The sequence below is a fragment of the Musca autumnalis genome, unplaced genomic scaffold (genome assembly GCF_047663935.1).
Source record: "Musca autumnalis isolate F117 unplaced genomic scaffold, ASM4766393v1 scaffold_4, whole genome shotgun sequence".
Classification (NCBI taxonomy): Eukaryota; Metazoa; Arthropoda; class Insecta; order Diptera; family Muscidae; genus Musca; species Musca autumnalis.
In genome coordinates, this window is record NW_027411977.1 from 19,574,652 (window position 1) to 19,601,730 (window position 27,079).

General features: G+C 38.2%; 1 protein-coding gene across 1 annotated transcript; it reads right to left on the minus strand.

The window, feature by feature from the left end:
• Positions 1-517: 517 nt before the first annotated feature.
• On the minus strand, positions 518-27,065 carry LOC141401891 (gustatory receptor for sugar taste 64b-like). The gene is made up of 9 exons (XM_073982443.1): positions 27,056-27,065; positions 22,499-22,690; positions 17,123-17,320; positions 16,909-17,069; positions 16,724-16,846; positions 1,370-1,524; positions 1,099-1,264; positions 876-965; positions 518-691 (listed from the first exon to the last, which is right to left on the minus strand). Exons 1-9 carry the CDS (start codon positions 27,063-27,065, stop codon positions 518-520), a joined length of 1,269 nt encoding a protein of 422 aa, XP_073838544.1.
• Positions 27,066-27,079: the final 14 nt, after the last annotated feature.

A 27,079-nucleotide genomic window follows, 5' to 3' on the forward strand; every position in this document is an offset into this window, starting at 1 on the left:
TTGAGACAATAAAAACAATAACTAGTAATGGTGTTTATCCTATTATTAAAGAAACTCAAAGAAAAAGCGAAATTTGGCAAATGTATTCATTTATTCAAACAGAAGATGGTACGATACTGTGTGGTGGTATGCAGTATTGTGCATACTGCATTTGCGAATCGTGTGAATACAAATGTAAAAGCAAGCAAGCATGCACTAAAGCAGTGAATCATTTCTTGGGGTGAATCTGCTTTTTGCACATTCATATTTTTTATGTGCAAGGCACTGCACTATTCGCTTTTGGGAAAAGGCAATAGAGTGTGCCTTTTATATGCATTTTGCGGACCTCTGATACATACATCATTTTTTAAACATTTATAACAATTATTTATTAACTTTATATCCATTAAATCATTAGTTTTTCTTTTCACTTCAAAACATCCATTTAAAAACTACAAATATTAACATTCAAATTGACTTCATTTATCAATAATTTATTTAATACTTAAAAAAATTACAACACATCCATTAGCCAAACTTAGGAGATTTGTTCGGCATTATCTACAGCAGCAGCAGCAGCAGCAGCAGTGGCCATAGCAAAGTTTTCCTCAAAACGTTCATAATGTTTGCAATAATTTGTCACTTGCTTAATGGCTCCTTCATTAATAACACTCGATACCATCAGCTGATAAGTGACAACAGTGCTGGCCATCTATAAATATTTTAAAAGGAACATTTTTGCACATCATCAGGACATCAGCATCATCATTGTCGTCATCATGAAGATAAGTTATACAGGTCAACAAATTGCGAAAAATAAACAAAAACACCACAAACAGGCCATTAATTTAAATAAGCTTACGAAAAACACAAATTCAAGTATAAATTGTCGTTACAGCTAAAATTAGTTTACGAGTCAAGGTAAAAAGTCCAGCAGCAGTAAGGGCTGTTACATCCACCGATAGTTGTTGGCTAAAACGTTGAGTCTGTAAAAGCAAAAAAACACACACATCAATATCCAGTCACACAGCAGCCGGGGTATAGCAAAAACAAACGAAATTCATTTTTAATAACTATTGAAAATTGATCATGTTTAAGCCAACCGACCAACCAACCAACCTCTATACACCAGGAGCGAGAGGGGACATCACGCAAACATGTTATAATCTTCTTGGTATACTCGTCCAACATGGAGGCCAAAGAGAATGTTAAAACTGTGCGAAAAATACTATAAAGTAGCGAGAACCAAAATGCCGTTTCAGCAACCCAATCTACACCAATGTTGCTGCAAGGATAAAGGAAACACAATTTGTAAATGATATGTACGTGCATACATACATACATATATGTAGGTATATTGTACATAATTATACATAGATGATGGACTTACGTAAAACTATTGAATAACTGACAACAAATGAAGTACATATTGTTGGCCCCAGATAACAAAATCAAAGCAGATATTTCTTTGTTGAGGTTTCGCAAAAGTCGTTTCAACATCAAATAATGTTCCCGGGTTTCTAACCAAAATATTGAGGGCATGGGCTATACAAAAATAAATAAACATAAAACATTATTAAATATCAGAACATTGGCGGGCGTTTGTATTGGGATAGGTGTTACAATTTTGTTATTTTTACAGCGTCTTATTTAACTTGCTCTGGTGTCCGTTTAGTTCAAATCTGGTAACTCGTTTTTAACACAGTTGCAGTTGACCAATCAAACTGAAACTTTGCACATTATTTAGATTTAGATGACAATACATGAAAGCCAATATTGGTCCATTTTATAGTGTTTTAACGGTGTTTTATTTAAATTGGATTTCAAATCTGGTAACTCAATTTTGACACAGTTGCAGTTGACCAATCGGACTAAAATTTTGCACACTTTTCAGATTTGGATGACAATACATGAATATGAAATTAAAACAAAAAATTGGTCCATTTTACAGGGTTTTAACGGAGTTTAATTTAACTTGCATTTCAACTCTTGTAACTCATTTTCCACACAGTTGCAGTTGACCAATCGAACTGAAACCTTGCACACTTTTCAGATTTGAATGACAATACATGAATATGGGTCCATTTTTTCCTATAGCCCCATTAACGGTACCACCCGATTAAGTTCAAATCTAGTAACTCATTTTTAACGCAGTTGCAGTTGACCAATCGAACTGAAACTTTGCGCACTTTTCAGATTTGGATGACAATACATGAATATGGGCCCATTTTTTCCTACAGCCCCCATATAGCGGTACCACCCGATTTTAAGTATTTTTAAGGGTTTTATCGTCGTTTTTTGCCCGAATTAGCTGTCATTTGGGATTTCCATTTATACAGGCATTCCCCCAACAAAAATGTTGAACATAGGTCCAGGTTTTGGTATAGCCCCCTTATGGCGGAGCCACCCGATTTCAAGTATTATGAGGATTTTATCTTCATTTTTAGGCCGAATTGGCTGTAACATGGCCATGGAACCCCCATTGGTACAGAAACTTCCTCACTAACAATGATAGCCAAAGGTACCGGTTTTGGTGTATCCCCCATATAGCGGTACCACCTGATTTCAAGTGTTTAAAGTATTTTATCTTCATTTTTTACCAGAATAGGCTGTAATTTGGCATTTGGGGTTCCCAATGGTACTGAAACTTCCCCACTAAAAATTGTGTACATAGGTCCAGGTTTTGGTATAGCCCCTTTATATCGGCACCACCCCATTTCAAGTATTATGAGGCTTTTATCTTCATTTTTAGGCTGAATTGGCTGTAACTGGCAATGTGACATTTTTAGCCAGATTTGCCTGTCACTTGGCATTTGGAGTTCCAAATGGTACAGAAACTTCCCCACCAAAAATTATGGACATAAGTTCAGGTTTTTGTATAGCCTTTATATAACGGTACTACACGATTTCAGGCATTTTAATGTTTTTATCAAAATTTTCGGACTATAATTTTGTTTTCAGTGGTCAAATAAATGTTCTGTAATGGGCCAACTAAGTAAGTAAGTCAAATAAATGTATTTACCAAAAAGTTAAAAATGAAACAAGTAAAAAGTCGTTAAGTTCGGCCGGGCCGAACTTTTTATACCCTCCACCATAAAAAAAATCTTAATTAAAATGGAATTATTAGGGTCCTTTTACAATTTTAGGTCTAACAACTTTTCGATACTTGTGAGTATATTAAAAGCCCCGAAGGACAGATGCGCCGTGAGTCGAACTTCCGCGTTATGGCGTGATGAAGTTTTTGCAAGAGACCCAGTAAGCCATAATGAATTAGCATTATATCTTTGACCAATGTTGACGATGTTTGGCGGAGATGTTTCATGACCACTGAGAACCTCAAATGTCAAATTGCAGGTAGTTTGGTTAAAAATTGTGGCTAAAATTCTCAAAATACCGAAAATCGGGAGGTACCGTTATATGGGGGCTATACCAAAACATGGACCTATGTTGACGATGTTTGGTGGAGATGTTTTTTGACCACTGAGAACCTCAAATGTCAAATTTCAGGTAGTTTGGTTAAAAATGGTGGCTAAAATTCTCAAAATACCGAAAATCGGGAGGTACCGTTATATGGGGACTATACCAAAACATGGACCTATGCCCATATCGTTTGGGATATAAGTTTGTTGATCATTAGGAACCCTAAGTGCCAAATTATAGCTAATTCGGTCAGCAAATGTGGCGAAGAACGTCAAAATACCTTTACCGTTATATGGGGGCTATACCAAAGAGTGGACCGATATAGTCCATCTTCGAACTTGACCTGCCTATGGGAAAAAGACCCTCGGGTGCAAAATTTCAGCACTCTATCTCAATTATTGCGGACGCTAGAGTGATTACAACAGACGGACAGACGGACGGACAGACGGACAGACGGACAGACGGACAAGGCTAGATCGTCTTAGAATTTTATCCTGATCAAGAATATATATACTTTATAGGGTCGCAAATGATTAGTTCGATGTGTTACAAACAGAATGACAAACTTAATATACCCTCCATACTATGGTGGAGGGTATAAAAAAAATAAAAAAATAAGTTTCAGTGTTTTATTTAGAAGTGCACTTAAAACTAGAAAATTGTTTGTCGTTTCGCATCAATAAATATATTCTTTCTCATGATGGAATCTCTCAAATAAAACACAAACAGTGTACAAATTTGTCATTGTTCGCAAATTGGTAAGGCAATATCCCAGCCAGCATTTGTTGACAATTATAATCAAATTCGAGTCTTTTTTGATCCGACTGCACGATTAAAAAGCTAGAATATGAGCTCATTTTCTGATCATAAATTACTCCTTTGTCGGTAGGAAAACATAACCTCAGGCGACTCGTCTAAGCAAATCACAAATGAGTCTTCCTCTGCATTAGTTTCGAGTCATTTTTTCCCATTTTCTGATGGTATATAAAGTCTTTTTCGATTCGCATTTCAATCATTTATTGGTGATTTGTTGAATAATTTAGGACTCTTTTTCGTGTCTTTTTTGGGTCATGTTTATAATCGTTTATAAATCTTTAGGGAGTCATTTATGAGTATTTTTATTAAACGAAATAAATTAAAAGAATTTTCCCTTTATTCTCTTTTTAAATGGTTTTATTTAGCTCACCCCGTTTGTTTTATTATTTATTCTTGGGTCAAATTTAGTAATTCAAATTTCACCCTCTTCCTGTCAACCGATTAATCTGAAATTTTGTATACACTTTGGATTTTGGTGACAATACAATTATATTTATTCATTATCATTATAAATTCAACATGGCCGCCGCTACAAAATGGGGGATAATTTATGTTTTATTAATCCCATAAATATGGGTATCAAATGAAAGGGCTCAACAAGCAGAATACAAAATACTATAAAAAATTGAAATCCAAGATGGCGGCCGCTACAAAATGGCGGATAACGTAGGTTTTATCAATCCCATCAATATGGGTATCAAATGAAAGGGCTCAACAAGCAGAATACAAAATACCATAAAAAATTGAAATCCAAGATGGCGGCCGCTACAAAATGGCGGATAACGTAGATTTTATCAATCCCATCAATATGGGTATCAAATGAAAGTGCTCAACCAGTAGAATACAATGTACTATATAAAATTAAAATCCAAGATGGCGGCCTCTACAAATGGCGGATAACTTAGGTTTTATCAATCCCATCAACATGGGTATCAAATGAAAGGTCTCAACAAGTAGAATAAAATTTACTATGCAAAATCGAAATCTAAGATGGCCGCCGCTACCAAATGGCTGACAACAATTTTTTATCAATCCCTCCAATATGGGTATCAAATAAAAGGGCTTGACAAGAAGAATACAGTGTACTATAAAGTACATTTTATACACCCGAAAGCCATACAGTTTCTAGCTAAGTACAATTACGGGACGGCTGAAAGAAGAATGTTGCCTTTAATACTATCATGGGCTTCTACAATACATAAAATGTAGGGCAGCACTGTGGATCACGCAGTCGTATACTTAGGTGCGAAACTGTTTGAAGAAGGTCAAGTCAAGGTCTTAGTAGAGTAAGATCTTTGCAGGGACTACGTATAGAGGAGTGTGACTGCAATAAACTAACGGGCAAGAAATCTTGCAATAATGAAGCACTAAATGAATTAAACAGAATGCGAAATAAAAACTAAAAACTAAAAAATAAAAATAGGTAAAAAAACTTTTTAAGTTAAACGGTTTTATGTTAAACATACATTGCAATGTTTAAGATAAATGTACTAAAAACCAAAAAATAATAAAATAGATACAGTCGTGGGAATTATAAACATATGCATAGACTAGACTAAAATAAAACCGTGGGTCACGTCAATTGTCTACAAATTATCGACTTAATGTGCGATAGAAGAATCGTTTAATTCGTCGTTAGGCAGTTACTATTTTCTTGCTCATGGAAATTCCAATAGTTATACATAGTTATACCATGTAAATAAAAGAGATGTTTCAACTAGTTTATCGTTGGACATTCACACTGCTGCCTGGCGAGGAAGCGTTTCACTGCTCGTAGTTTGTCTTTAATCGACAAAGTACTACTCGCTCACCACTACGAAACATTAAAACTCGCTTATAATCGAGCTTGCTAGCTTGTTTCCACATTCTAGCCCTACCTATCACACGTCCATCGTTGTCGGTTGAACAACTGCCTAATTATAGTGTAACATTACAAAACAAACATTTTAATCAACGATTGTAGACAATTGACGTGTCCCACGGTTTTATGTTATTTTAGTCTAGTCTATGCATATGTTTATAATTCCCACGACTGTATCTATTTGATTATTTTTTGGTTTTTAGTACATTTATCTTATACATTGCAATGTATGTTTAACATAAAACCGTTTAACTTAAAACGTTTTTTTACCTATTTTTATTTTTTCCAAAAAAAAACTTATGTATTTAGGGGGCAATTCAAAATTTTGATTAAAGCTCACACATTTGCGGAGTATATCTATAGAAAGGACTTTTGTAACATACTTGCCTACGAATCAGGGCATAACGAAAACCTCCTGTAAAATGTTCCAAAGGGAAATCGAAAAAAACCCTTAACCACACAAGGGCCCACATTTAAACATAAACGAAATATTTAAAGATCAAAAGTTTGGACCAAATCAGTTCCTACGTTTATGAGATATTGCGCGTACCATTGTAAAGAATATTTTCGAACATTTGTGTGGGAGGTACCGAAAGGAGTGAACCTATAAGCCAGGGACGTATGCAGGATTTCATTTCGGGGGAGGCCCAACTTGACCAAAAATCTTGAAAAATTCAAATGTTGTGTAGCGTTACGTTAAGTTATTTTAAAGGGTTATGGCCACTTATAAGTATCAGAAAGGCCATTTTCATGCACTTTTTATAAGAAATCTATTAAACCTTGAGTTACCTTCTAACTTTTTATACCCTACACCACTATGTGGTAAGGGGTTATGTGTTAGTGCATTTGTATGTAACATACAAAAGGAAGCGAGATAGACCCATAGTTCCTTCTAGGGATATACATAGAATAACTTTCTGAGTCGAGTTATGCATGTCCGTCCGTCCGTCCGTTCGCAACATACAGGTCGCATTTGTTGACCGATTTCGCTGAAAATTGGGGAATACCATTTTTTTAGCCGTCGGAAGATCAAGCTCGAAGATGGGCTATATCGGTCCAAGTTTTGGTATAGCCCCCATATAACGGTACCTCCCGATTTAAGGTATTTTAAGGATCTTAGCCGCATTTGTTGCCCAAACCAGCTGAAATTTTACATTTGAGGTTCCCAATGGCCGCGAAATTGCTCCACTAAAAATTGTCAAGATAGGTCCACGGTTCGGTATAGTCTCCATATAACGATACCTCCCGATTTAAGGTATTTTATGGATCTTAGCCACATTTTTTGCCCAAACTGGCTGAAATTTTACATTTGAGGTTCTCAATGGCCGCGAAATTGCTCCACTAAAAATTGTCAAGATAGGTCCACGGTTCGGTATAGTCCCCATATAACGATACCTCCCGATTTAATGTATTTTAGGGATCTTAGCCACATTTTTTGCTTGAACTAGCTGAAATTTTACATATGTGGTTCCCAGTGGCCACGAAATTTCGCCACTTAAATTGAGCCAAATAATATCGAAATCGGATCAGATTTGGATATAGCTCCCATATCAATGTTCGCCCGATTTCACGTATTTGCTGCACCAAACACGCTATATACGTCCGATTTTGATGAAATTTGGAATGTTTGACTGAATTCGGTCTAGAAATAAGTGTGCCAAATTATATCGAAATCGGTTCCGATTTGGATATAGCTCCCATATATATTTTCGGCCGATTTCATGTATTTTCTGTACGAAACACGCTATATATTTCCGGTTTCGATGAAATTTGGAATGTGTGACCGAATTCAGTCTAGAAATAAATGTGCCAAATTATATCGAAATCGGTTCAGATTTGGATATAACACCCATATATATTTTCGGCCGATTTCGTGTATTTTCAGCTCCAAACACGATATATAAGTCCGATTTCAATGATATTTGGAATGTGTGACTGAATTCGGTCCGGAAATAAATGTGCCAAATTATATCAAAATCGGTTAAGATCTGGATATAGCTCCGATTTATATTTTACATATTCACAGTGGTGTAGGGTATTATATAGTCGGCCCCGCCCGACTTTGATCCTTTCCTTACTGGTTTTGTATAATCTTTGTGACAAATGCCCGCCTATAAAGCACTGTTTTTACTAAAGCAGTTTGCGGTACCCACTGTAGTTCGAAAAAGAATAAACCGATCAGCACATATTTTTGTGGGATCATTACGAACCTAATAATCGTGTCCATTATCGAAACGGAATTAAAAAAAATAAATTTTTGAAAATTTTCAAAATTTCGGTTTAAAAAAACGGACTCCGTCAGCAGTTTTTTAAAGATTCTCTCGGTTAAGCACATGGTTTATGTGTATAATAGTCCCAAAAAACATATAAAGACCGGAGCATCCGTTTTCGAGCTACAGTGGACACCGCTTTCAAAAGTGCCAATTCGAGGAAAAGACGCTTTTAGATTCTATGCTACATACAGAACACAATAAATGTTTCCTTTCGAAAGCTAATATCTCCGTAAATTTTTATCCGATGGACAGGAAAATTTTGGCACATATTCCATTCTACATGTTCGATTTTTCGAATTTTATATGAAATATTGGTACAAAGTATATAAATTCAATAGAAAGAATTCATAATATTTAGGATCTTAGCCAAATTTTTAAGAATATCGGCTGCCGTTGTCGTTGCTATGTTTCCAAATGAAAACATTAAGAAAAAATTAACAGTTTTAGAAATATGGTGCGAAATCTATACAGATTATATAAATTTAAGAAATATTATAAAATTTGAGGTAATAATTGTAGTTTTTCCAGTTCAATATTTGTTCAAATATTTTATTCTGACCCTTATCTACAAATTTGCGTCAGAGGTCAGAAGAAGATTTGCATTGGTTTCAGGGACATATCCCCGTGTTGCTTTAAAAAGTCGATAATTAACAATGTTTAGTGGGGGCCATAAAATCCAAGCTAGATCTGACTCAACAAAACGCAACTAGGGATTTTGTACTTTGGATCTGTACTTTCAAAAAATCCTCACTACAAATTGTTTGCACAAGATTACCTTAAAAATGCTGCATAGTGTTACTTACCGGAAGAGATAGAGTCTGATACCCCGGTTACATTTAACCGGATTAACCAAGTGGGTTCGGATTTCAAATGTCAATTCCATTACGCAAACGTCAAATAAATCCTCTCGAAGTGGGTTAACCCGGCATAAAACTATAGTGTAACCGTACTATGATTCAGGATTATTTTTTACTTTTAATATAATGTTAAAAAAGAAGCATTATATTTTTTTTCTAAATTGTACGATTAGAAGTTTTTGGACTCGATGACAAACACTTTGATGGACTTAGTTCTATATAGTTTTGACAAATAACAATCGATCCTTATTGAACCCCACTTAATTATTCGCAAATAATAAGCTAATTCATTTTAGAAATGGATCTTATTTTGAGAGACACTCCTCTCGATAGTTACCGCGCCCATACGCTATTTTAGTTGGTCACCGTAGCATTGAGAGCTTTGTCAGGAAGCATGAACTTGTCCACGAAAAATAGGATATCGCTGTAAACAAGACTACAAAATGTCCAAAGGATCCTCGAACAATCTTTAAACTGCAGTTATGTTAGACTTGTATGAGTGACCTGAAGATGTTGTCCAAACATATTCTCTTGGAACTTGATGTACTTTTGGAAGTAATTTTGCGAGTGGACCGAGATAGTCCATATTAGGTTCGATTTTAGACCGAATCGGTTAGTCCCTTCAACCATTTTATTGAAAATTGTTGAACTTTTATGGCGGAGGTACCGATATGACTTAAATTTAATTGGGACAAAACATTACGAGATCCATATTTACTTGGACCAAATCGGTTGATCCGTTCGACAGTTATCATGAGTTCCAACCTGCCAGACAAACAGAGATACAGACAGATGGACGGTGGTAAGTACTTCCATCATCTCCAAACATATTTATGTGGAGTCTAAAATCATTATTTTGATGAGACCTATTTGCATCGTATTCTAGTGTATATAATCTCGTAACCTTAAAGTCTGAGGCTACAATTAAACTTCGGTGATGATAAGGAAAAAAAAATCAAGTCACGCACAACAATTCATTTGTCTTCATTATTTTCTAATACTGTTTAGCAGCAAATTTGTCTAAAATAGAATAACAAAATTTTGCGATGGCAGTAAAACAAATTTCTAATTCGCTTTCAAGATGTAGTCCACGAAGGACCGACCCTTCATACATTGTATCCAATAGACATTTTTTCATATACTTCCATTCCACAGTGGTCCCACTTGTATGGGAAGGTGCGACAAAAATATTTATAATCACGGATCAATCTGATTTTTTCAGTGTATGCTAAAAATAAGTAAAGAAATACTTTAGCCATAACATCATCAATATGGGTCCAGTTTTTCCTATAGCCCCCATGAAGCTTTTATCTACATTTTCGGCCCTAATTGGCTGTACTTTGGTATTTGGGGTCCCAATGGTCAAAAACCTTCTGCGCCAAAAATTGTGGTCTTAGGTCCAGGTTTTAGTTTAGCTCTCATATTACGATACCTCCCGTTTTCGGGTGTCTTGAAGATATTATTAAAATTTTCGGCCCGAATTGGTTGTAATTTGCCATTTGGAGTTCTCAATGATCAAAAACCTTCTGCGCCAAACATTGTGGTCTTAGGTCCAGGTTTCGGTATAGCTCTCATATTACGATACCTCCCGTTTTCAGGTATCTTGAAGATATTATCAAAATTTTCGACCCGAATTGGTTGTAATTTGCCATTTGGAGTTTAAATGATCAAAAACCTTCTGCGCCAAACATTGTGGTCTTAGGTCCAGGTTTTGGTATAGCTCTCATATTACGATACCTCCCGTTTTCAGGTATCTTGAAGATATTATCAAAATTTTCGGCCCGAATTGGTTGTAATTTGCCATTTGGAGTTCTAATGATCAAAAACCTTTTTAGGACTTGGAAAAAAAAAACCATAAGAAAGTATTATAATAATAATTATAATAATTGTTCCACAAACATCCCAGACGGGACAGGGGAGACTTCTCTCATATCAATGAGTGCACCCCGATTCATATTAGTTCAATGATATGGGACCTACCGTTTATGGCCGAGTCCGAACGGCGTGTCTTACGACACCACTTTATAGAGAAGTTTTACATGGCTGAAATACTCAGGAAATGTCGCCAACATTACTGAGGGGTATTTTGCCACCGTTGAAAATTTTGATGTTGACTGGCCGGGGAATCGAACCCACGACCTTCTACGTGCAAGGCTGGATGCCTATGGCTTATTTTTAAACTTAAACTAAGTTTGGTGTTGTCAGGTCAGGTGTTGATATTAGAGAGTAAAGAAAGGAGTTTGTACAGGTAAGGAGATAATTATAATATTGAGAAAGAAATATGAGTGATAGTGGTGGAAAAGGGTATTAAGGTGGGTAGACGAATGTGACTATAGGGGCTTTTTGCAACTTTCAGGCTATTTTCTCAGGAAGTATGGACTTGCCCCTGATGAAACTTGCACCGTCGTATGGGGGCAGTGAATACAGTTGCTACCACAAAAATCGAAGAGATTCGAGAGCAGGTTAAGGAACTGAACTTTTTCGAAATTTTGTGTGGGAGGTACCCGAAGAAGTGAACCAATTGTGTCCATATTGGGACCTGATCTAAGTCTGGTAGAAATTTTACGATGTGCTAAGTATGAAACAAATCGGTCACTCACATCAAGAGTTATCGTGCTCACAAATTTTCCGAACATTTTCGAACTTTTGTGGGGAGGGGAGGAGTGGACCAATATAACCCATCTTCGAACTTAAACCAAGTTTGGACCAACTATTACGAAAGCCCACTTTTGGACCAAATCGGTTGATCCGTTCAAGAGTTATCGTGCGCTCCAGACAGCCAACCAGACAGACGGACGGACATGGCTAAATCAACTCCAAATTGTCTGAAACACATTTCGTCCAATCATACTTGGGGTGTAAAATCATTATGTACCCTCGTTAGCATAAATGCTGAGGGTATAAACTTAAAATAATAATGCAGTAAACAAAGGACATAAGGCATGTCACTAAGAGACAAGTATGGAAGTATCAGTCGGCTTTGAAGGCAGATACATAACCTCGGCCTGTGACATACAGGAAAATGTCTATAAAAACAATAAAAAAATTGTGTGTGAATTGAAACTCTTTTTTATGTACATATGTATGTATTTAGGAGGTTTTCAGAATTTTGGACATATGAATATTAGGGTTATGACTTTTCCACATTTTTTCTCAAAAATGATTTCCTGTGGCACGGCAGAATGAACTTTTCAATATTAATCACTAAAATAACGTTTATTCCATTGAAGCATAAAAAAGTTCACGCACAAATCGATTTTTTTTTTTTTTTTTTTTTTTTTTGAGAAAATGTATGAAGTGAAAAAAAAAAGTTCTCAAAAAATATTTCCTGTTGCACGAATGAGTAAACTTACTTACTTAGCTGGCCCATTACAGAACATTTGTTCCATAGACCGAACTAAGAAAAGATCTACATTTCTCTCTGTTTAGTGCTTCGCTTTTTGGAATACTGCGTCTTGGCATCCCATCATCCACTTGTTTGCGACATCTATTAATTGGCCTACTAATTCTGCGTGCACCGCCATTTGGCCCGAATTTATACGCCTTTTTAGCGGGTTCCTCATCGCTCATTCTTATGATATGGCCTTGCCAACGCAATCCCTGCATCTCGATACGTTTAACTATACTGATGTCTTTGTATAGCTGATACAGCTTGTGGTCCATGCGACGTCGGTGAATATCGTTAAAGCAGATTGGTCGTAGATCTTTCGAAGATTTTTTCCCTCAAACACGCCAAGCACTGCTTTGTCCGCCTGCGCAAGTACCCAGGCTTCGGAACCATACAAGCCAAAGTAGCATCTGTTGACCAATAAAATTCTTCTTCGTATTTCACAACTGATGTCATTTGTTGTGTTTACGGCGGTGCCGAGGTATACGAAGTTTTTTACTACCTCAAAATTATAGAAACCAACTTCAACAGTTGGTCCGATCTCAAGGAACGCATTGCGCGTCGACACCATCAACTTGATCTTCGCGCCGTTTACCGCCATACCCACTTTAGCAGATTCTCCTTCAACCTTTATAAAGACATCAGTTACTTCGTTTACTGATCAGCATAAAAATGTAACATGTGGCTATTGGTGTAGACTGTGTCACTTCTTTTGACGTTTGCCTCTCGTATAACATTTTTTAGCAGGATGTTGAAAAGATCACACGAAAGGCTGTCTCCTTGCCTGAAACCTGAAACTGAGGATCTCGTGTAAGTTAGAGTCATTTTACAAAGCCGAATGAGCTTTGCGGGGATACGAAATTCAGACATGGCTTGAAGTATTTTTAAGGTAGCGGGCTGTCGAAGGCTGCTTTATAATCGACAAAAAGGTGGTCGGTGTCGATTTGCATCTCTTGGGTCTTCTCCAGGATTTGCCGCAGGGTAAATATATGGTCAATGGAGGATTTGCCAGGTGTAAAGCGGCATTGGTATAATCCAATTATTTCGTTGACCTTGGGCTTTAGTCGTTCACACAATATCCCTGATACTATCTTGTAGGTGATAGGGAGAAGACTTATGTCCCTATAGTTGGAGCATAAAGTCTTATCTCCTTTCTTATGGACGGGGCACAGGATACTCAGGTTCCAATCGTCGGGTACGCGTTCTTCCTGCCAGATGGAGCTAACTAGCTGATGCATACACTTTATCAGCGTGTCGCCTCCGGTCTTAAACAGCTCGTATGGTAGGCCTGCTGCCTCATTTTTCTTCAGCCAGTTTATTGCTGTCTTTACCTCATCTTGGCCGGGTGGTATACATTCAATACCATCTTTTGGGATTGAATCTGTGGTATCATCGTCGACTTAGCTACTATTGAATACTAAGAGTTTGGAAAAATGCTCTTTCCATATCCTTAGAGGTAGTTTACACTATCTGTTTGAGGATTGCCTATTTTGACAACCCCGGAATTCGTCCAATATGTAACCGCACAAACTCCTAACTCAAGGGTCCGACTTGAGTATGCAAATGTTGTACTTACTCAGTGGTCACCAATAGTTTGTTTCAAGGCACAGCAGAAACACACGCTTATTCCAACGAGGCCGCAAGAATTCAATTCGTGTCTCAGCAAACATCAATCTTCCCCAGAGTAAGTGTAAATGGTGGTTGTAACTATATCTCCAATAATCGAGTAAGAACTCCACAGACTGTTGAATTTCCAATAACACCTCAAATATGGTTCCACACGTTGCCTCAATGTATGAACAAGTTGATTAATTAGACTTTTACGAATGCCTCAATGAGTAAGGCAATTAAATTATTAACTTCAAAAAGAATAGAAACACTTGTACTTATTGCAAATATTCTTCCCAATTCCTTTGTTGGGTAATTTCTTTCCTTAAATTTTGCCCACTGGCCCGTCACCAAAATGAAACAACTTCTTTCTCGTTCAAAGGTTCACAATTAGAATGTTTTATTTCTTCTCTATTATTGTTGAAAATACCAAAGGGATAGCGGGATAATATGTACAAAATGTATGTATTTTTTTCTTTTTGCAATACCCACCAATAGAATAACAAGCAGAGGCCGAGAAGGTAATATGCACTCAAATGTATGTATGTACATATGTGCATATACAACATACTGGTTGATCGTTCTATTGCTGAGACAACTCCACAACAACATCACACTGCTGGTTATTCTCTCTGTTGGGCGAATTTAAGTATTGCTTGTAATTCTCTCTGCTGGGCGAATTCGCCCACAAAACAGAAAGAAGAATAACAAAGTACCAAAAGGGCATTAGGGTGGTTCTAGTTGCATTAACAATAATGAATAAATGAAATGCTATTAAAATACCAAATTTTTCGGCCAGCATATTTAACATAAATTCAAATGATTAAATTAAACGAAACAACATAATTTTAAGAGAAATGTTAATAAATTTTCGAATGTCCCATGGGGACAAGAATACAATTTCCAATTACATTAACGACATAATAATGTGCCTTAACACTATCTATCAATGTCATATGACACGAAATAAAAACATTCCATATCTAACCACGCAGGCAATGTGCAGACGTAATTTTATTACAATTTTGCTAGTGTGGACGCACAAAGTAAATGGCGTAAGGAAAATCCCCAATATTGCACATATTAGCGACTTTATAATGATGGAAAATTTGATGTCACATGACATTTACATATAGTGTAAACTGCCCCTTAGCACACTATCTGTATCAGTTACCAGATTACCTTGTTGGTCTCTACAGGAGGATGTGCCAGTTCCAAAGCCATCAGTTTGATGTTTCAGACTTTTGTAGAATTTTCGGACTTCATTCTGTCTCCTGTACATCTCGATTTGTTCACATTCCCGCTTTTCCATATCTCTATTTTTCCTGCGGAAAAGACGTTTCCCCACTCGCCTTTTCTCCCAGTTGGGCCAGTTGAGTGGAATATGCTGTGGCTATCTGTTGTGATTGCAACTTACCGATGTACAACTTCCCTGTTGTGTCTATTCGCACTTTGTTTCCTACGTATAACCTGGTACGTACCTGTTTGCACCTCGGAACGATCGTACATCCAACACGCTTGATGCATGTCTTCCATCTATCACAACGTGATCAATTTGATTTCTTGTTCTTTGATCTGGCTACAGCCAGGTGCCCTTATGAATATCGAGATGCTTAAATCTGGTGCTGCTAACTTCCATGTTTCTTGCAGCTGCAAAGTCTATCAGCCTCATACCATTTGTTGGGCCAAAGATATTCTCTTTTCCAATTTTGGCATTAAAATCGCCTAGTATAATTTTAATGTAATTCGCAGCGCAACGGTCATAAGTTTCTTCTAAGAGCTTGTAAAATATATCTTTGGTCAGTGGGAGCATGAGCGCACATAAAGCTGGTGTTAAAGAATTTTGCTTTTAATCGAATTACTGCTGGAGACCAGATGTTTTAACCTCCGACCAACTACAAATCCGCAACCAAACGCATGATTTTTGTCATGGCAGCTATAACACAGTGCGCCACCTTTACGTGTTGTTGTGACGCCTTTCCCATTCCATCGTATTTCCTGTATGACAGTAATACCGGTCTTGTACTTTTTAAGTACATCTGCCAATGCGTAAACTGGACCATTCCAGGTGCAGATTCGCAGATCATGGTCCTTAAAACTTTTTCGGGGTTCGTCAACTATAGAGGGGTTTGTTTTTCTTTTCTTTCGCTTTTTCATAGTAAGCTGTTTTTTCTAGGGGATGGTTACTTACCCGACGCCCAAACCCAAGTTTTTAACGTTCTTATGGGTGAACACGCAGCACATGTTAGCTCACTACCTTTAACGGGTGTTAAAGGCAGTTCCCCAAGTGACACCACGGGGAGGTCAGTGTCCACTTGAGATGAAAGAGGGACCAAGGTAAATCCTGTTCTTTGCTATGTCAAAGCCGGTCAGGACCGTTCCTTGGTTTCTTCCATCCCCTACGTCACCTAAACAGAAGCCTAAAAATCATGAAGTTGCTTTAAACATTTTTCTATACTACTTCCGCCGAAATTGGGGTCGTGGTTATGAGCAACATCTCTTTGAATTATATTGTTCTTACCTTTCCTTGCACATGCTTGATGCGTAAATATATCTGACGAAATCTAGTTGCCAAGCCTACACTGACAAGGGCAATAAAGGTATCAGTAAAGTTTCGTGGATATGCTAAAGACAAATTAAGCCACTAAAATTTAAAAACTGCAAATTATCTTTTATAGTTCTTAGACAAATTCATCTAAATATCACCTCAAGTAGGGGCAACAACCACCCATGAAATGACAACACCATTCTTAGATGCGGTCTTTCGCGGCCATACAACGTTTCCCAATAACTAACGTTCAAATTACACTGGGTACGTTCCAAATCGGCTTTTTGAAAAGAATTAAAGACCAGCAAACAATGTTCCACTGCAAAGATATAAAATGAATTTTTATGTTAACCACGGAAAAAATCTACTCACCCAAGGCATTACACATAATTATCAAATACCAGAACCATAACCAATGCTTCATATTAAAGGTAAAATAGTTGGGATAGGGGGACTTGAAGAAAACCTCTTCCACCTGATGCCATTCTTTTATCAATTTCGGCCACTTGACCGATAAACGCCAAAAGAAATAATGTTCCAACAGGCAAACTAAGAATAAGGCAATTGTTCCTGAAAACAGAAATTAGAATTATAAACTGATTCTGTAAAATTGAATTCGTTGAAGTTGCTGCCAAATTGCCTGATTGATAGTTTAGAATCATACACGGAGGAAAAATGCCTCTCTAACACATTGGGTTCTACAAACAAATATATGTTTGGGTGCAAACAAAGTATATATTTGGGTACAAACAAATATGTGTTTGTTTGCAAACAAATACAAACCCAAAAGCCACACAAAAACAAACACATGCACCAGTGGGTGCTTTCTGAGAGCAAGGGAGCGTAAACTTCAATGTGAAACACATTGAAATGTATGCTCACTTGCTCTAAGTAAGCGCTCACTGAATATCTCAAACATATACACACATTTATAAATGGTGGTGGTTTATTGAAAGGCATAGAAAAAAGCAAAATCAACAATACGGTATATAAACGGTGAATATCGACTTCGTATGAACCACGAGCTGTGTCTGCTATACAACGATATCGATATAGTTAAACGTATTGAGATGCAACGATTGCGTTGGCTAGGCCATATCATAAGAATGAGAGATGATGAACCCACTAAAAAGGCGTATAAATACGTGCCACATGGCGGTGCACGCAGAATTGGCAGGCCAAAGAATAGATGGCGCAAACAAGTGGATGAAGAGATGACAAGGCGAAGCACTAAACAGAGAGAGTTGGAAATCTTTTTCTTTTGCCTTTAGAATTTTTTATGTACCGTACATAAAAAATTCTAAAATTAATAAAAGAAAAACTGAATGAAATAATTTATAATAAGTCACACTTTTAAAAAGAAAAAAATGATATAGAAACATCGTTGAACGCTTCTCCTTAGTTGTGAAATAAAACACATTTTCCTCAATGTTGAAATCATCAGTGGGACATCGGTATCTAGAATCAAATGATTATATAATGTAATAAACATCCATATTTCAAATATACATATGTATGTATGTACTTACTTACATAGCTAGCTCATTAAAGAACATTTGTTCCGTAAGCCGAACTAAGAAAAGATCCCCAACTCTCTGTGTAGTGCTTCGCTTTCTGGAATATCGCGCCTTGTCATCTCTTCATCCACTTGTTTGCGCCATATATTCTTTGGCCTGCCAATTCTGCGGGCACAGCCATGTGGCACGTATTTATACGACTTTTTAGCGGGTTCATCATCTCGCATTCTTATGATATGGCCTAGCCAACGCAATCGTTGCATCTCGATACGTTTAACTATACTGATGTCGCCGTATAGCAGATACAGCTCGTGGTTCATACAACGTCGATATTCACCGTCAACGCAGATTGATCCATAGATCTTTCGACGATTTTGTTCTCCCAAACACACCAAGCACTGCCTAGTCTGCTTGCGCAAGTACCCAGGCTTCTGAACCATACATCAGCACGGGTAGTATCAGGTTTTGTAAAGCCTTGTTTTTGTTTGGCGAGATGTGGCTTTATTCCTAAACTGCTTAATCAGCCCGAAGTAGCATCTGTTGGCCAACACTATCCACAACTGATGTTGGTTGTTGTGCTTACGGCGGCGCCGAGGTAGACGAAGTCCCTTACTACCTCAAAATTATAGGAACCAACGTCAACAGTTGGGCCGTTCTCTATGGACGCATTGCGCAGCGAGAACATCAACCCACTTTAGCAGATTCCCTTTCGACTTTTTCAAAGGTATCAGTTACTTCCTTTACCGATCGACCTATGATGTCAATGTCATCGACATAAGCAAGTAACATATGGCTGTTTGTGTATATTGTGCCACTTCTTTTCTCCTTCGCATCTCGTATAACCTTTTCTAGCAGAATGTTCAAAAGATCACACGAGAGGCCATCACCTTGTCTGAAACCTCTTTTGGTACCAAACTCTTCGGAGAGGTTCTTTCCTATTTTAACTGACGATCGAGTGTCAGTTAATGTTATTCTACAAAGTCGAATGAGCTTTGCAGGGATCCCAAATTCAGGCATGGCTTGGAATATCTTTGAACGTAGGGGGCTGTCTAAGGCTGCTTTGTAATAAAAAAGGTGGTAAGTGTCGATGTGGATCTCTTGGATCTTCACCAGGATTTGCCGCAGGGTAAATATCTGATCTGGGTGCCACCGTGGTGCAATGGTATGCACGCCCGCCTTGCACGCAGAAGGTCGGGGGTTCGATTCCACGGCCAGGCAACATCAAACATTTTTCAACGGTGGCAAAATATCCCTCAGTAATGTTGGCGGCATTTCCAGAGTATTTCAGCCTTGAAAAACTTCTCCACAAGTGGTGTCTTAAGACACGCCGTTCGGACTCGGCAATAAACAGTAGGTCCCATATCATTGAACTAAATATGAATCGGGCTGCACTCATTGATATGAGAGAAGTCTCCCTTGTCCCGTATGGGATGTTGTGGAACAATGTTTTTTTTTTTTGTTTTTTAAATATCTGGTCAATGGTGGATTTGCCAGGTTTAAAGCCGCACTGATAGGGTCCAATTATTTCATTGACCATAGGCTTTAGTCGTTCGCACATTATCCCTGACACTATATTGTACGCAATAGGGAGAAGACTTATGCCCCCTTTCTTGTGGACAGGGTACAGTATGCTCAGTTTCCAATCGTCGGGTGTTCATTCTTCATGCCAGATGGTGCTAACTAGCTGATGATTACACCTTATCAGCGTGTCGCCTCTTGTTTTGAACAGCTCGGCTGGTAAGCCATCGGCTCCTGCTTCCTTATTACTCTTCAGCAGATTATTGCTGTCTTTACCTCATGTTGGCTGGGTGGTATACATTCAATACCATCTTCTGGGATTGGATTTGTGGTATCTTCGTCGACTTCGCTACTATTGGTTACCAACAGTTTGGAAAAATGCTCTTTCCACATACTTAGCACAATATCTGTATCAGCTACCAAATTACCTTGCAGGTCTCTGCAGGAGGATGTGTCTGTAGCAAAGCCATCAGTTTGATGTTTCACTCTTTGGTAGTATTTTCGCACTTCCTTCTGTCTCCTGTACATCGCGATTTGTTCACACACCCGCTTTTCCATCTCTGTCTCTTTTTCCCACGGAAAATACGTTTCTCTCTCTCCTTTTCTCCCGATAACTCTCTCGTGCGCTACGTTGCTACTGATTGTAGAATAGCCCTATATGCCGCATTTTTCTCTTCGGTAGCAGCACGACATTCCTGGTCATACCATGGATTCTTTGGTGGAGGTCTCTGGTATCCAAGTACTGATTTTGCGGCTGTTTGCAAGGAGTGGGCAATGTTTTTCCATTGTCCTGATATGTTATCGGGCCGAGGAGTGCTTTGATTAAGCAGTTGGGCCAGTTGAGTGAAATATGCTGTGGCTATCTGTTGTGATTGCAGCTTACGGATGTCAAACTTCCGTGTTGTGCGGTCCGAATATATGTTTGCACCGTACATCGAACACGCTCGAAGCATGTCTTCCATCTATCACAACATGATCAATTTGATTTCTTGTTCTTTGATCTGGCTACAGCCAGGTGCTCTTATGAATATCGATATGCTTAAATCTGGTACTGCTAACTACCATGTTTTTTGCAGCTGCAAAGTCTATCAGCCTCATACCATTGTCAGATGTTTCACTGTGTAGACTGAATTGCCCGACTGTTGGGCCGAAGATATTCTCCTTTCCAATTTTGGCATTAAAATCTCATAGAATAATTTTAAGGTCATTGGCAGGGCAACGGTCATAAGTTTCTTCTAAGCGCTCGTAAAATATATCTGTGGTCTGTTCTTCCTTGTCTTCAGTGGGAGCATGAGCGCAAATAAAGCTGTATGGCAGTAATGTCGGCCTTGTACTTTTCAAATACATCTGCCAATGCGTAAACTGCGCCTTCTCTATAAAGAGAGCGAACATTCCAGGTGCAGATTCGCAGATCATGGTCCTTAAAACGTTTGCGGGGTTCGTCCACTTTAGAGGGGTTTGTTTTTCTTTTCTTTCGTTTTTTCATAGTAGACTGTTTTTTCTAGGGGAGGGTTACTAACCCGACGCCCAAACCCAAGTTGTTAACGTTCTTATGGGTGAACGCTCGGCACATGTTAGCTCACTACCGGTCAGGATCGTTCCTTGGTATCTTCCATCCCCTACGTCACCCATGTATGTATATGAATGTATGTATGTATACGAAAAATGTATTTATATAATTACCAATATTGTCCAATAAAATATTTATGTTTACCTTTTTGATTCAATTATAAAATGTATTGGACATTTAATTTACTAAAAAGCACAATTTCTTTAAGAACAGAAAGAACACTGATTTACTCACTCACTTTAACGTCTTTACTCAACGATTGTATTAAGAAAACTGAAGAAAAAATAACAACATAATTAATCCCATTTTGTTATTCTCATCTTCGCTTGCCACGTTGGTTAACAACAACACAGCAGGAAACACACGTGCTTTACCGCATACACACCACCAAAGCTTCTGCGTCTCCTTCCAGCAAATTAATCGTACCGACGATCGTAACGAAATGGGAACAAAATTCGGAAGATACGTCCGATATCTGATCCGAAATCTCAACGACATCTTAACGAAAGTTGTATGAAGTGGTTGACATAATTTCGGTCCGATTTCGTAACGAAATCTGAAGAAAATCATTGGGAAATTCGAAAAGGAAATTTCTTTCCGACATTCGTTCCGAAATCGGAACGAAATCGGTACAAAATCTGAACTATTCCGTCTCCGAAAAATCGTTTAGAAATCGGAACGAAATCTGAACGACTTTGCTTCAGAAATTGTTCAGACGTGTCGGACATCAGACATTAGGTTCGCTGGGCTATTACACCACACACACAGCTCCGCAGACGCGAGAGCCCTGTTGTTACTCTCTTTGACAAAAATCCTCTCTCCACCCATAAAAAATATGTTCTAACATAAAAAAATGTATATATAAAAAATATGCTACAAATAACATTGAGATATGTTACAAAATGTTGCAAACATATATTTATTTGGACACAAACGAAATATGTTTGGATCCAAACATATATTTGTTTGCAATCAGTGCCAAAAAAATATTTGTTTAGATCCAAACATATTTCTAACATATATTTTTCTGCGTGTACAAAAGAAGTTTGGCAGCGAATTCGTTTGCTTCGAATTTGAAAAGAATCAGGCTGTTGAGTGGTGTTCTTTTTTGCATTTCGTGTACCAAATTCCAATCAAACTTACCCAACGAATGAAAATTGATGCCAGTATAAACAACATAATAAATTACAGCAATAAATTCCAAAATATTTAATATCATAATGATCGATGCATAAAATGTGGGAATGCTAATCCATTTGTATTGAATTTTAGAAATATCTGCACGATAAACATTCGATATGGGGAAAAGACCAAAAAATTGTGATAGGAAAAAAACTGAAACGAAAGAAAGAGAAATAAGTTAAAACTCTAAACACAGTGTTATGAAATAGGGAAGACATAATGGAAACAAGTAAAGAAGTGGGGGTTTATATCGTTAAAGTCATCTTACAAAGCCGAATGAGCTTTGCAGGTATACCAAATTCAGATATGACTTGGTATACATTTGAAGTCTGCTTTCGATGGTTGTTTTATAATCGACCAAAATATGGAAAGTGTCGATCTGCATCTCTTGGGTCTTTTCCAAGATTTGCCGCAGGGTAAATATATATTTATATACCATTGACTTTAGTCGATCGCACAATATACCTGACACTATTCTGGAAGCTATAGGCAGTAGACTTACGCCCCTATAGTTAATCTTTGTCTCATCTCCTTCTTTGTAGACGGGGCAGATGATGCTCAGGTCCCAGTCACCGGCAACGCGTTCTTCCTGCCAGGTGGTGATAACTAGCTGATGCATACACCTGCAAGTCGAATACCCGAAATCAGACCAAATTTCCCAGCAGAGACGACGACGGGACTAGGAAATCAGCATGGTGATCTTCGTCGTACAAACCCTGAAGACCTAAGAGTTAAAAAACTTACCCTTTAAGTCAACAGGTTAGTAGGCGAACATAAGCGGAAAAAGTGGCTAGACTTCCAGAAGCTGTGCAACATTGGTACAGGATTATGTAAATTATGGGCAACAATTGAATCACTCTCTGTAGGGGATGAAAGACACCAAGGAACGGTCCTGACCGGCTTTAATATGACAAACCCCAGGATTTATCTTGGTCCCTCTTTCATATCAAGTGGACACTGGCCTCCCCGTGGTGCCACCTAGGGAGTTGTCTTTAACGCCCGTTAAAGGTAGTGAGCTAACATGTGCCGAGCGTTCACCCGTAAGAACGTTAAAAGCTTGGGTTTAGGCTTAGAAAAAACTGCTTTCTCTGAACAAATGAAAGAAAAGAAAAACTCCTCTAAAGTTAACGAACGCCGCAAACGTTTTAAGGACAATGATATGCATATCTGCACGTGAAATGTTCGCACTCTTTATAGAGAAGGAGCAGTTTACGCGCTACAGATGTACTTGAAAAGTACAAGGCCGATATAATTGCCATACAAGAAATACGATGGATTGGGAAAGAAGTCACAGCAACACCTAAAGGTGAAGAGAAACGTCTTTTCCAAGATGAACAGATGCCAGATTGAAGTCCGAAAGTTCTACCAAACAGTGAAACATCGTACTGATGGATTTGGTACAGGCACATCCTCCTGTAGAGACCAGCAAGGTAATTTGGTAACTGATACAAATAGTGTTCTTAGGATATGGAAAGAACATTTTCCCAAATTGTTGGTATCCAATACCCGTGCTAATTTATGGTTCGGAAGCCTGACTATTTGCGCAAGCAGACAAGGCAGTGCTTGGTGTGTCTGGGACAAAAATTCTTCAAAAGATCTATGGACTAATCTGCGTTGACGGTGAATATCGACGTCGTATGAACCACGAGCTGTAACTGCTATACAACGACATCCGTATAGATAAACTTATCGAGATGCAAAAATTGCATTGGCTACGCCATATTATAAGAATGAGCGATTATGAGCCCGCTTAAAAGTCGTATAAATACGTGCCACATGGCGGTGCACGCAGAATTGGCAGGCCTATGCATAGATAGAGCAAACAAGTGGATGAAGAGATGAAACAGCGAGGTATTTCAGAAAGCGAAGCAACAAACTGAAAGAATTGGATATCTTTTCTTAGTTCGGCTTATGGAACAAATGTTCTGTAATGGGGCAGCTAAATAAGTAAGTACGTTAAATCACTCCCGAATCTGGGAAAAAAGGATGATAGAACGGCTGTTACTTTCAAAGCGGTGCTCGTGTTGCATAGTGCTACAACAGCATTACACGCCATATCCACCCATATCAGTAGAGGGCTGAACAGAAATAAGACGACCAAACTTCGTAGAGTGAAACAGAAAGTTCTCTAGGGCGGGGTGATGTCCCCGGACCTGTTTAATCTTCACCTTTCTGAAATTCCACACTCTCCAGACGGCATATAGATCGTAACGTATGCGGATGATTGTATGATCTTAGCGTCGGGTCCAACCACTAACTACCCTAAAATATTGCATGTAACATTCGATCAGAAGTAGGAAAAAGGTCCACAAGACGTTGGAACGCAGCACTTGGGTTGCTGACAAAGAAACTTTGTTGACCCCTTACTAAAGAGTAGGTCGGTCTGTGATTAGCTATGAGGCACAGCGTGGTACGCAAATGTTAGCGCTACGCAATGGATGAATATTAAAACCTGCCAGAATGCCACACTACGGACTGCAACACGGTGCCTCCTCATGACACCAGGAGACCATCTTCGTGAGGACACGAAGGTTTTACCGGTGCATAAGCACAAGAGGGTGTTTTTGATGCAGTACCTGTCAGACACGTCAGGAGGGATTTTGATGATCTAAAGAGAGAGAGGTCCTAATGTATAAAAGATAACCTCTACACCAACGAGCCTATCAGACAGGCTTGAATAGAATTCACACTCAGCATTTATGCAAACGAGGCTATATGCACTCTCATACGGGCAAAATGTGCCTCATCGAAATAATAGTTTTAGACCCCAAGTTTGTTTGGACGAAATTCGTTTCAGACAATTTGAAGTCGATTTATCAATGTCCGTCCGTCTGTCTGGCAGGAGTGAACGATAACTCTCGAAGTGATGAACCGATTTGGTCCAAAATTTGGCCTTCGTTAATGTTCGGAAAATTGTGCGCACGATAACTCTTGAAGAAAGTATAAATCGGTTACATACTTTGCATATGTTCCAATATGGACTCTATTGGTCCACTCCTTCGGGTATCTCAAACACATAATTTCGGAAAAGTTCAGTTTATAACCTGTTCTCGAACCGTTTCGATTTTTTTTTTGTAACAACTTGTTTTCACTGCCCGCATTACGACGGTACAAGTTTTATCAGTCCATACTTCCTGAGAAAATAGTTCGAAAGGTGTAAAATACCCCACCATGATCTGCCGATTCGGTCCAAAATTTGTCTTTGGTAATATTTTGTCCATACTTAGTTTAAGTTCGAAGATGGGTTATGTCGGTCCACTCCTTCCGGTACCTCCCCCACAAATGTTCAAAAATGTTCGGATAATTCGTGCGCTCGGTAACTCTTGAAGGGAGTAACCGATTTGGTTCATACTTTGCACATCTTGAAGTTTCTACCAGACTTAGATGAGGTTTCAATATGGATCCTATCGGTCCACTCCTTCGGCTACCTCCCACACAAATTTTCGGATAAGTTCAGTTTAGGACCTGCTCTCGGATAAGATCACTTTAAGGCCTGTTCTCGAATCACTTCCATTTTTGATGAAGCAACTTGAATTCGCTGCCTCAATTACGATGGTTAAAGTTGTTTTCAGGGGCTAGTCCATACTTCTTGAGAAAACAGCCCGAATAGAGTAAAAAAGAAACCCCTATGGCACCATATGCAATGGCTGGAGAGAACGGTAGCTCTCGAACTGATTAACCTATTTGGTTCAAAATTCTGCCTCGTCATTTTTTGTCTATACTCAGTTTCAGTTCGAAGATTGGTAATACCGGTCCACAACTTCCGGTACTTCGCCAATATTTAAAAAATTTCACTAAAATGGTATGCCCGATATCTCTTGAACGGGGCAACCAATTTGGTTCACACGTTGGATCTCCAAATATTTTGTCCAATTTTAGTTTAACTTCTAAAATGATCCATATCGGTACTCTTGTGTCTAAGAGCAGTTTAGGATCTGTTCGAAGATCCTTTGGAAACATATACCAATGCTGTTCGTTGTGGTCCTGTTTACAGCGATATCATCTTTTGCGTGGGCAAGTCTATACTTTCAGGCTAATTCACATAGACTGAAGGTATATCTCTGGCGGCAAAGCCGACTGATACTTTTTTTACTTGTTTTTTTTTTTTTTTTTTTTTAATATTTTTATGTTGTTAAGTCAAATTTCAATCGGCAACTAAAAACGAGTTTTTCTCGAAACTGCGTTTTTTGAGATTTGTCACTCTTTGAGTAAAAGAGCGACATTTACTTCCTCATGGAGTTATAAAGCATTCTCGTTATTTTGAAATTATTTGTTAACATACTTTTTCTCACAGACTGATGAAATGTTTGCTTTTCCATGTTAGTGAAAATTTTGTTAATTTTCGTTTATTTATTTACAAATTTATAACAACTTTTAACTTAAACTTTTACCGCACTTTTTATTTTGCTTAACTTTCCGTTAGACTGAAATATTTCAATTAAAATTTGTCGTTTGCAGAAATTTGTGTATGTGGGTGCCACAAGGATTATCACCCAAACTACGAACACAAACACATACCTTCTGTCATTTTTCGTTACCCTT